Source organism: Sinocyclocheilus rhinocerous, unplaced genomic scaffold (genome assembly GCF_001515625.1).
Source record: "Sinocyclocheilus rhinocerous isolate Xijiao unplaced genomic scaffold, SAMN03320098_v1.1 scaffold1393, whole genome shotgun sequence".
Lineage (NCBI taxonomy): Eukaryota > Metazoa > Chordata > Actinopteri > Cypriniformes > Cyprinidae > Sinocyclocheilus > Sinocyclocheilus rhinocerous.
Genome location: NW_015625613.1, coordinates 262,890 through 275,764, shown reverse-complemented (window position 1 = coordinate 275,764; position 12,875 = coordinate 262,890). Strand labels below are relative to the sequence as shown.

Here is a 12,875-nt window from a genome sequence, read left to right as displayed (position 1 = left end):
GTGAGGGGTGTACTCTCTTGTGTGAGATATTGTATATATATATATATATATATATATATATATATACACACACACAATATATAAAATATAATCTATTGCATTCTCATTACTGTATTTTAAAAACAGGCCTAAAAATGTTCTTCGCTCTTATCATTTTTATTTATTGTGTTTAAATAAGATTTAATAATGTCTTCAATATGGCCCTGGGGCTATTAAAAAAGTGACTGCTCTTATGTGCTGCTCCATTACACTGTATGGCTCCTCTTGTTCACAACAATCCAACAGAGTCCCTTGAAAAGATTTATGAATGGACTTTTTGAAAATGAAATGGTCACAGACCATCAACCACACAGACTGGCAGAACTGCCTATTAGTGCCTCTTTGTGTCTCAGCAGAAGCTTGAAGATCAGAATTGTTAAATGGACCCAAGCAAGGCGCCATGTCTTCCCTGGGGAAGCGTGAGAAAGTGGGAGAATGGTTTCAGCGGCGGTGGCTCTCCTCTTATTGCCCTGCACCCTCAGAGTGACTGTGTGGATGAGGGAGAAAGCGGGACAGTGCAGGATGAGTTTCCATGGATACCGAAAGCAAAACAGCCATTAATAAACATCCAAAAAGAGCCACGGTAAGCAGAAAAGCACTGACCCTGCCTATAAATCAACCTTACAAAAGCTTCCAGTATGAGAGAAGACACTAGTGAGTATTTACACTGATGCATCCACCACAGTTTTTATTTATTTTTTGGCAATGTGCTTTGTTCTCTAAGCAGCCTATTTGCAGTCCATATGTGAAAAAAAAAAATGTCCCAAATGAAGTTTAAATCAAACTGAGAGTGTCTGCCTGTCAGTGCTGCTCCAGCTGAAAAAATAATGTGTGAAATGGGGATTAAGGAATTATAATAATGCTCTCTGCTGAACTGGCACGTGGTGTTGGTTTTGTCGGCATGAGAGCGTCCTGCAGCGGACTAATCAGTCCATGCAAATTATTTTATGCATTTTAAGAGACTGATAAACAAGCTTATAGTGAAATATATAACGATTCGGACTTACATAGAGCAGTGGACCCAAATGACATATGACTACATAGAGACAGCAATAAATAAGCCTATAGATCTTTTGCCTCACTCCATCTTTTTGAATTTAGAGGAGACCGGGGCTAGTTGTCACAAAGGGAAGGTGCCTTTTTCTCAGTAATCTCAAGCATTTCTGAATGATCATGTGACTCTGAAGAATGGAGTAATGATGCTTACATTTCAGCTTTGCCATCAAAGAAATTAAATTTTAAACATATAAAATAGAAAACAGTTATTTTAAAACGCAACTATTTCACATTAATGCTTTGCTTTTTTTTTATCAAATAAATACAAATGCAAATAAATTATCTCAAAATCATTAAAAAAATCTTACAGACCCCAAACTTTTGAATAGTAGAGTGTCAGGTGGGCCACATCTAGACGTTTTCTTTCTTTTTCTATGAAACCAGTATAGACCAAATCTATACTAACGATATAAATTTATCTTGACTTTTCCTAAATTTGAAGTGTTTCCTGTCATGATGAAGGTTTAAGGTGTGAAATGTGTTAGCAGTGCAGTACATCATTTCTTGTGCAACAATACGCAGCTTAAGATGAAAGACTTTCATGAAATAATTAAATGCTTCAGTATTTATGTCAGATATTTGTCTGGCACACTAATCTTTCTCTTCCTGTACAAGAACAATATAAATGATAAAAAAAAAAACTCTTGGATTAAACAGTGGAGTCAGGTAACATAGGGCTATTTTCATCCTTTTATCCTTAAATGAACCAGAGGTAGAGACTGCTGTTTTTTGGCAGTGTGTTGAGTGAGTCAGTTCTTTTTTATTTAGCAGACTTTCGTACCCCTTCTACTTTTTTTTTGGTATATAAACTATAGATCAATGATATAAATATAATAAAAATGTCCACTAAGATCCTATAAGGAGTGAAATCCTAAATGAATAGGTGACTCCGTGGGTCTCTTGCTGAGAGTGTTGTTGCTCCATCTGCTGGTTACAGTGTGGTACTGCAACTAATTGCATTTAAAAAAAAAAAAATTAAATCAGGACCATGGTGTTATTTAATATTATTTATTACTATTTTAATAATTGTTAATATTTCGAATTTGCTTTTATTTTTATATTTTTCATTTCTCATCTTCATTTTAGTTTGATTTTAGTTTTGAGATCATTTTATTATCTGCTTTGTTATTATTCTTATTTTTATTTACGTTTAGCTTTTCATTTCCATTTTGCTTTAGCAATTTTAGTACTTATTTGAGATAGTTGCCAATGTAACATTAAAGCCATTTTAATTTTAATTCCATGTAATATTTAAATTTTATTTAAACTTAATTCAGATACTGAAATGATTTGTAATGGTTAATAGTTTTAGTTAACAATAACAACAGTGATTATAAGACAAAGCCTTACACTGCCCTTTTAGGTTTAATGTTCTTCTGATGGCTTGTTTTTGGAGGTTATTGTAGGAACAAATAATTATATGAAATTAATGACAGATTAACTGAAGTGATGAACTTCCAAAATTAACCAAATGTGCATTTAGTGTCATTGATTTTTTTTTATCATTATCATACATGTCTTATTATTATCAATCTTGAACAGTTGAAACAGTTTGTGCTGCTTATTGTCACACACACACACACACACACACACACACACACACACATCACAGGAATAAAGACATTTTAAAATAAATTAAAATATTTCATTCAAGTGTTTTTGATCAAATGCTGCCTTGGTGATTATAAGTGACTCAAAAACATAAAAAAATCTCAATGATTCCAATTTTTTTGACTAGTAGTGTATGCTATACTGGCATTTTAGCAGCCCTGCTTTCTAGATACCAGTATCAGCAACTGAAAAACGCATGTTGTTGATCACTAAACGCACTGACATAAGAGAATTGGGCCAGTTATTGGGTAATATCACAGTCCCAACAGTTACCTGACCCCATTAGCAGCCCTGTTTTACAGTGTGTGTGATTCTTAATGACACTCACACAAGTGCTGACATTACAATCAGTAACCCTCTCAAGACAGTTTCCTGTAGATGTGATGAGGCAGGCTGTTTGCCAGACAGTAATGTTATAAATGGAGGAAATGGGAGTACAACCTCCACGATTTAAATCAGATTTTGAGTCCCTTTCATCTATTTAACGCCCTTGAGCAGGAAATCTAGACCTCTACCTCCAGATGACCTCGCGTTTGTTCACTTACAGAGCTAAAACCCGTTATTTTCCATAGATGTCTGTTATCTTGTGAATCAAGAGGGCAGGCTGCTTTGAAATAACTTTAATGTTCTGATTAGAAGCCTGAAAAACAGTACCGGCCAATCAAAACAAAGATTGTAGGATTGTCAAATGCAGGTTCAGTTATATGCAATCAAAACCATTGCTTTGGTTAAATCCCTTCATAGAAGACTACAATGTTCTATTCCAGATAAAAATACAAAAGCAGAATCATAAAATAAAAAGGATAGTACACCCAAATATGACAATTCTGTCATCATTTACTTACAGTAGATATTTTGAAAAATGTTGGTAACCAAACATCTGACGGTAGCCATTGACTTCCATAATATGGAAAAAAAATTACTATGGAAGTGTACTATGGATATAAGGGTGAGTAAATGATAGATTTGTCATTTTTGAGTGAATTATCCACATGGACTCTCTCCAATCAAATATGAATAAAGTGCCTTATATAAGCAATTTTCTAAGCTGTACACATGTTAGGAAACCAGAGAGCGATCCTGCTGTGATGGCTCAACATTCAGTCATCTGCATTGAGTTTAGTGTGAGCCTGTATTAAATGTCAGACACCCACACTGTGAAATCATCCTGTTATATGCAAGATAGCGGTTGAGATCCATTAGGCACTGTAAATGCTGTAGAACAATTCCATTTTCATTATATATGTACAGTTTGCATCTTATGTATTAGATTATATGGCTCTCAACTAAAGAAAGTTGACCACAATAGTAAATATTAGATAAAGTGCAGTCATTGTTTCAGAAAAGAACAAAGCTGATAAAAAATACAATGAGATATGAACTGACCATTGCCAGATATTGCCTGAACTGGAATGTGAATTCTAGGCTTAACTTGTCTACTTCTGTTGCTGTTCCTGGAATAAAATATAAAACTGTACCAATAAAGGTAAGGCTGCAAATGTTTCTTAATTAGATATCTGAGAACCTACATATCTCCACGTGATAATTTACTGTGTATTCGATATGTTAATATTTACTGCTCTTGCTATCTGTGTTTTAGTCTGTTATGGAGGTTACATCTTATCTTTGGGATAGAAACATTAAGATGTTTAATCAACAAATTATTTACAGAAATGCACTTTTAGAAGGCAATTCGTTTCAGTGCTAGCACGATAGTCAATAGCTAGAATCTATCAAAATCTATTAAAATTAGTATTTTCTATTTTCCTCTTTTTAATTTCTGTAGCAAATCTCACAAGGAATAGAACATTTCTGGGCTGTTTATTCATCCCAAAGTCTAAAGAAAATATATATATATTTATTAGTGCTGTCAAACGATTAATCGCGATTTATCGCATCCAAAATAAAAAGTTTTTGTTTACATATGTGTGTGTACTGTGTATATTTATTATGTATATATAAATACACACCCATACATGTATATATTTAAGAAAAATATGTTACGTTTATATATTAAATATTTGTATATAATATAAATGATATGAATATAAATATATACAAGTAAATGTATGTAAATATTTTCAAAATATATACTGTATGTGTGTATTTATATATACATAATAAATAGACACAGTACACACAGATATATTATGCAAATAAAAACTTTTAATCATCGCTCCGGCCTGACAGGGCATCATCACAATATGGTAGGGGTGTAACATTTCCGTCACACGCTTGAGGTATTCGGCCAATCATAACGCACTGGATAGCTGGCTAATCAGAGCACACCTCGCTTTTCAGACCGATTAGTTTTGTAAAAATCGACGCGTTTCAGAAAGGCGGGGCATAGAGGAGAAACAATAATGTACAGTATGTGGAAAATGTGTTTTTTGAACCTTAAACCACATAAACACATTTCATTACACCAAATACACAAAATAATGTTCTTTTTAGCAGCATCATATGACCCCTTTAAAAACAATAACCCTGGAGAAATATTGCTTATGTTTTTACAAGGCCAAATATTCTGCAAGATGCATTACATATATAAGTAAGCACATGCAGAATTTGTGAAAATATGTGGACAATAGCACAATTTGTACCGTAAAAGTTATCAAATCACATAGAAATGAATACTTTAGGACTTATCTTCTGAATATTCCAAAGACAAATTCACTGTTTCAATAACTAGTTTTAACTAGTGTAATTAGAGTTTCACAGTCAAAAAAATCTGCCCAAGGTTATTTTTGGTTGTTAGTATTTTGGATCTAAATAACTAGACTGTTGCAGAACTGAAAAAGAAGTGTGAGAAACCCTTTTTACCCTTGCAAGGGTTTGAGAACCAGACATATAGTAACAAAAAGTCAAAGCACATAAAAAAGCAATAGTCATGACTATTATATGTGTGTGTGTGCATATATATATATACACAAAACAAATAACACAATAAAATACTAGAAATAGAGGGAAATTAGAATTTCTTACATATTCTATATTTCTGACAAGCTAGAATAGATGTTTTTTTTTTTTTTTTTTTACATGAATTTCTAGTATTTTTTCAAAGTGCAATTTTTGGCAAATTGCATGGATAATAATCAATGAACCAAATCAGCATATTAGAATAATTTCTGAAGGATCATGTGACAACTGAAGACTGGAGTATTGATGCTGAAAATTTAGCTTTGTAAATTACATTTGAAAATATATTTAAATGGGAAAAAAATAAATTTTAATAGTATTCCACAATATTACTGTTTTACTGTATTTGTGATCAAATAAATACAACCTTGGTGAGCTAGGAGACTTTAAAAAAAAAAAAAAATTTTAGAAAATCTGACCAACCCCAAACTTTTGAATGGTAATGTAAACTTTGCAAGTGTAAGAATTACTTGGTGCACCATCACAGCGTATTTTAAAAGAGAACAATGTCCTCACCCTGTCCAGTGTGCTGGGGTGCTCCCTGCCGGTAACAGGCATCACACACTCGTACAGGGGTGCCGCCCCAGCCCCTCTCGGGCACTGGCATGCTGTGAGTGGAGCAGGCCTGACAGAAACCCTCCCCACATGCCCGACAGTGGTGTTTCCTCTCCGCCTCCTCAAACGCTCTTTTACAACCATGACATTCCTGAACAGACAAACATGATATTTTTACAGAATAAAACAATAGGTGTTCTCTTTCACCTATTCCTATAGGGCATATCAACTCACAATGATTTCAGAGTTGGGTTTCCAGTAGGGTGGAGCCACCTGGTCTGTGAGCCAGGCAGTGACGACTTTAGTTGGGCCTGAGCTGTATTCTGTCACTGATTGGATTAAGTAATTCATTCCATCCAAAACCCGCTGAGCTGCATTCTGATGGTCTGTCTGGAAGGCATCGGTCTACAAGCATAAAAACAACATTAACCACTGTGAGCATCAATGGAGTCAGCACATGGATGGGAACACAGAAAAACAACTCACCCCCTGCCAGACATGCTTGACCTCTGGCCGCACCACACTGCTCTCTGGATCCTGGTTGCCCATCCAGTACTGTCTACTGCGGTAGATGATGCCACAGCTGGCACACTCTAAAACATAGCTGTAGAATAGGGGTGTAACGATCCATCGATTAAATGTCTAACTATACGATGCATCGATGCCACACTTGAAATATTGATATCTGTAGTATAAATAGGCACCTTATTTTGACAACAGGATGTCTACACCAAAATGGCAATGGAGGCATCACAGACTTCACTTGCAAGGGTAACTTAGACTGTCAGAAAACTAGTTAATGTTCATTATATCAGCTAGTTATATTATAATGCTAGTTATTGTCTTATTACTTGGTTTTATAGGTTCTTTTACACTGCATATATGTTTTATCTATCTAAATTGTAAAAATGTTTTGTTGGAGATCAACTGAAAATATTTTGTTTTTATTAAGTTTTTATTAATGTGGGTTACATGAGATCTGTAAAAGTTATTAATTACAATGTCATGTTATGATTATTTCAGAACCAGAATAATGAAGAAGAGAACAGAAAGCATGCTGAGACAGATCTGTTCCCACCCTGCAAGAGAAAGAAAGTGGATGCTTGTGCTCTTGAGGACTTATTTGGAGATGCATTTTCCCCTCCCAAAACAAAACATCCACCTGTGTCACCATATAATCAGGCCTCTGATGAAGTCAGGAAATACAGAGATACAGAGGCATTACCTCTTACAGGAGATCCACTCGTCTGGTGGAAGGAGCACCAGTCTGATTTCCCATTACTATCAAACTTGGCAAGCTGTACCCTCTGTATCCCTGGTACAAGTGTAGCAGCAGAGAGGGTGTTCTCCACTGCTGGAGATATCATTACAGCAAAGAGGAGTACTCTTAACCCTGAGCATGTTGATCAGTTGTTGTTTCTGCATAAAAATCTGAAGGTGTAATTGTGTAAAGTGATGTATTTTGTTGCACATTCCACCACTTGAGACCAAAATGTGAAGGTGTTTAAAAATGTGAAGTGTTTGAGAAAGTTAAGATTGTTACAGTTTTTTTTTTGCTTTTATGGAATATGTTTCAAGTTTTGTTCAGCCATTGAGCCTTGTTGACATGTTTCAGCACTTGGCATTATACTTAAGTTATCGAGTCAGAGACTTAAAAAGCAGAAGGAAGATCTATTCTAAGTTGTTTTTTTTTTATTTCACGTATATTGTTGTTTGTTATTACAAAATTTCAGTTATCAAAACTGTTATAACACTGGCTATTCAATGTACAATAAACAAATATTACCTTTACGAAATTCTGCTCAACATAAATGTAATTGCAAAATTGACCTGTATCGTGATACGTATCGTATCGTGACATTGCTGGTGATACACAGCCCTACTGTCCACATGTTCCCCAATGTCCGTCTATGCATTACCGCCAACGCTTGGATTCTCGTTCAAACTCACATGTCGGGACAATAAAACTGCCTGAAGGGCGAGCATAAAAGACGCTCGGGATAGTTGACGGAATTGTCGAGCCCTTGTGAGAAGTTTTCAGCGCGCATGGATGAACAAATTCAGACCAAATTACATCAACGTGCGCCTTTGCGAATATCCTAGTAAACAGTCGGTTAGGCCTATGTCTTAATGTTATCATGCTATGTCATCAGTATATTGGATCTGTACTTTCGTTCTTAAAGTGAAAGCAGACTTCTGTCTAAGAAAAAAATATCTCACTGGTTTTGACTGAACAACTTTTATAAGGATTAGGGGTGGAACGGTACATAGATGTCAAGGTTCGGTACGTACCTCGGTTCGGGGGTCACGGTTCGATACGATTTCGGTACAACAGGAAAAAAAAAATCTACTATGCTAGGTTTCTTTTCATTTATTTTGAACAGACAGTAGTACAAATTAAAAAAATTTTCACCTAGATGTGAAAATACTAAATATTATTACATTATGTTATATATATATATATAATCTGCAGTACATATACATACAAGGAATAAATTCTTTAAATATATTTGATTTAGTTTACAGATAAACAAGAGAAAAAAACAGTGCGACACGTAACGTAGCCTATATATGGTGAGTTTCAGTTCATTTTTGTGACAGGCTTAATTTGTTCACAGAAAGGAATAATAGTTTAGCATTCAGATACGTTACATCGCAAATATGGAAATATTATGGAATATTTGGATTTGTGCCGAATGAGAGAGGTAGGATACACGAGCACAAAGCTCCATTTCGCAAACAGTTGAGTGCACAAGCCTTTAAACTAAAATATACTCCTTTGTCAGTCTGTTAGAGACGCATTCAGAAACCGCAAATGGTCACTGTCTAGTGGGCTTTGTTTTCAAGTGCGCAACTCATGGCATTCGCTGTTCTTCTGCTGGCGGCCGGTTATCAAACAGCGTTGCATTGCTGCGGGCGCCCCCTTCTGGATTGGGGGTTAATTGCCTGTATTCGTTGTAAGGCCTCATGCACCGAACCGAGATGTCCGTACCGTGACGGTTCGGTACGAATACATGTATCGTTCCACCCCTAATAAGGATTAATCTATATTTAATCTATACAGTCTACGCTGAGTTTCAGTTCATTTTTGTGACAGGCTTAATTTGTTCACAGAAAGGAAACTCAAATGGCAGAAAGCGACATATTTGTTTTCTTTATTTTACAAAAGCACAATGTTTTGTTTTCATTGTGAGTGTACACAAATAAAAGCAGACATTTATACAGTGATGCATTATTAATAAGACAATAAGTGTTTAAAGTTGATTCTGCTGGTATAAGGAAACAGTTGAAGTGTTCGCGCCGGCACACGCACACACACACACACAGACACACACACACAAAACACATCAGTTCCAGCATTGCTAACTTGACAGCGCAGTTGGTACTTTATCAAAATAAAATACAGTGAACCAAACATCAGTGCGCCCACCTCATATGTTTCGGTTGCATTTGTGAGTTAATAAAAATGTAGATGGTTGTTTAAAATAGATATATAATATAATAATATCGATATATCGATCGATATTCTCCTGTATCGAAATCGTATCATATAATTTTTTGAAGTATCAGCAAATATTGTATCGCTGGGAATGAGAATCGATATTGTATCGTATCGTGACGAACCATCCGATTTACACCCCTACTGTAGAACAAGACCAAGGTTTAGAGCATTCTTACTTACTAATTTCTGTAAGAAAACCATCTTACTTACCCTGACCATGCATACTTGGCCAAACCAAACCATTGGTTATCTGTGGAGGCAGATGTTTTCGGTATGACCATCACTTCTCTTCCGCTCTCATAGCACCTCTGCATGGGTAAAAGAAATGGTTTATCATCCTTTGCATCCATTCAATATCCTTTCATTTGAAATTGAGAAATGTAATCCATATAAGACAGTTTTTGCAAACTGATTAATCTAAAACCTCAATTAACAGTAAAAATGTGGCAAATCTCATTAAATCTAAGCGCTAAGTCTTAATCAATTTTAATTCAATTTAGTGTGATTTTTTTTACATGAAAAACTGCATATTGGCACCGCAAAAGTGAATATTAATAGTACAACAAAAAGTAAAACGAATAAAACAAACAAAAAATTTAAGTAAAGCAAAAATATAAAAACCCCAAATTAAACAAACAAAAAAAACAAATCTAAACAAAAACTAAAAATGAAACAAAACTAAACTAAAAATAAAAGCTCACAAAAAACAAAACAAAAAATTTAAAGTAAAAACATAAAACAAGAAAAAACTAACTAAAAGAAATTAATACAAAAAAACGTAAACAAAAATAAAACGAACAAACAAAAAACTCAAAATAAGAAATAGAAAAGTAAAAACACAAAAAAACAAACAAACAAAAAAACACAAAATAAACAAAAATAAATTATAAAAACACAAAATAAAACAAAACTAATCAAAATAAGAATGCTAATTTAAACAAAACAAATAACTGAATAAAACACAAAAAACCCCGAAAACATTAATCTTGACCCTGGGAACGTCTCAGGTTAAGTATGTAACCATGGTTCCCTGAGAAGGGAACGAGACACTGCGTCCTCTAGAGGTCGATATGGGGGGACACCTTCAGTGTGACCGGTGTCTGAAGCATATATCTAAAAACGACAATAACATTGGCCGGCGACAGCCTATGACGTCATTACCCTGTGCGATCACAGTATAAAAGGACGCCGGGATAACACATCATCCACTTCTTCGTCTGACATAAATTACTCACCCTCAAGTCATCCTAGGTGTATATGACTTTCTTCTTTCAGACGAATCCAGTCGGAGTTATATTAAAAATTGTCTTTGATCTTTCAAGCTCTATCGTTGTACTCAGCGGGTGTTGCATTCCTTCGTTTCAAATGACGTGAAATAAAAAGCACCCTTCTACAAAAAAAAGTGTCTCACACGGCTCCGGGGGGTGAACAAAGGCCTCCTGTAGCGAATCGATGCGTTTTTGTAAGAAAAATATCCATATTCAAAATTTAATAATCACTTGAATCTAGCTTGCGCCAACAGTTGTACACAGAAGCAGTTCCGGGAGCATGACGTATGGGGTCAGGCTTGCTCTGCATGAGCTTGCTGAAGGAACTGTCTGAACAGACCCCTAGTAGCAACACCCTGTTAAAGTAGGTATCCTGAGGATACATAGGTAGAGTGGTGCCCAAGGTGGAACCGGGGCCTAAACGACTCAAAGAAAGGGCACGAAGCCGCCGCGCGTAGCCCCTACCATACAGGATTTTAGAAATAATGCAAAATGCTTGATGTGCAAACTTACCACAGCGTGGATTTTAGGAAGTGCACAGGGACTTCCCATAACATGGATTTTAAAGATACCGTTCTAAGGGGCCCTCGTGGCACTCTGAAGGAGCAGTACATTGATGGAAACGGCGCATCCCAAGAACAATACGTCTGAGAAGTCACCAACTCATCCTCATGGTATAATGCTGGAATGGCTAGCAGTAAGTTACCTAGCTGAGGGAGCATAACACCCAGCTCTCAGCCGAGAGGGGGCTCGACCTACAGCATGTTCGTTAGAAATCAGAAGGGTAAGCGTACTGCAAAGCTTAGCCAAAAACTCAGCGCATCAGGGAGGCAGAGGAAGGGCCTAGTTCGCGCTTGATGTTGCTGGTTCCAGGTGCTCTGGGAAAACAGAGAACTCAACTCTCCACGTGAGAGGAGAACTCCCGAATTCAGAAAAGGGGTAACGTGCTCATAGGCAACACTCTGATAGCGGGGAGCACTGCTAAACACCACCACGAGAACAGCCCACGGAGCGGTGAAATCAACCCTTACCATACAGGATATTAGAAAGTGCACAGAGTGCTTAGCGTGACAACCCTCTGAGGTGAGGGGAGCACTGCCTGACTTGACCCGAAAAGAGGCAGCTTATCAGGGAGCGGCCCAACTACCTGATGTCACTGCCACGGAGCGACTCATAGCTAGCCCTCACAGAGAGGGGAGCACTTCTCAGCTCGTCCAGAAGGGGGCGCTAGATTAGAAGGGGTAACCCAGCAGGGCCCAATAAGAGACAGTCCACTGGTGCAGCTGGACACGGTCTCATGCTCTCTATCTCGATAGAGAACGTGGGTCCCGTATAACCAGACCCGATAGAATCTGAAGAAATAGCGGGACCCAATAACCATTCATGCGTATAGAGCTTACTGCCATAAGGGCAGTGTGACAGTGAGGACCCACGGGCCCGACCGTCTATGGAGCATTGAGCTCCTCAACGCGTCAGCGAGAGGAGCTCTAGCTTAGAGAATGTGCATGAAGGTTAAGGAATGATTCAAATCTTGGGAGACCCCTCAGGGTGAGAAATGAGTAGTTCGCACCTGGCCAGAGGATAGGGAGCATGTCGCGAAGCATGTACTCAGAAGAGTACTAGCCCACAAAAAGGACCCACAGGTCCTGAGGTTGCAGCGTTATACTGGGGACCTGTTGCTGGAAGACTTCCTCAGAAGCCCAGGCTGCGTGTCCAAGCCGAAGATGAGGGCTATCACCAGCCTGGAACCAGAACCGATGAGTGAAACCATCACTGTAATCGGTCAATAGCAGGAGGCCCTGACTTAGCAGGTGGGTCAAACCTAAAGTCAGAAAAACAGAACAGGTCCGAGTAGCGCTGCAGAGAAAGGCTAGCATCAAATACACAAGAACTAGCAGTAGAGTAGATAAAAATGGATCATACTC

General features: G+C 37.1%; 1 protein-coding gene across 1 annotated transcript in view; it reads right to left on the bottom strand.

Moving 5' to 3' along the window:
- Positions 1-6,104: 6,104 nt before the first annotated feature.
- The window catches only part of LOC107758522 (zinc finger FYVE domain-containing protein 1-like), a 19,473-nt gene continuing 12,702 nt past the window's right edge, over positions 6,105-12,875 (bottom strand). Inside the window, exons 6-9 of the mRNA XM_016576277.1 lie at positions 9,893-9,990; positions 6,667-6,784; positions 6,415-6,585; positions 6,105-6,331 (exon numbers count right to left, since the gene is read on the bottom strand). Coding sequence (XP_016431763.1) covers positions 6,119-6,331; positions 6,415-6,585; positions 6,667-6,784; positions 9,893-9,990 — 600 coding nt within the window. The 3' untranslated portion in view covers positions 6,105-6,118. The remainder of the gene's footprint in view (positions 6,332-6,414; positions 6,586-6,666; positions 6,785-9,892; positions 9,991-12,875) is intronic.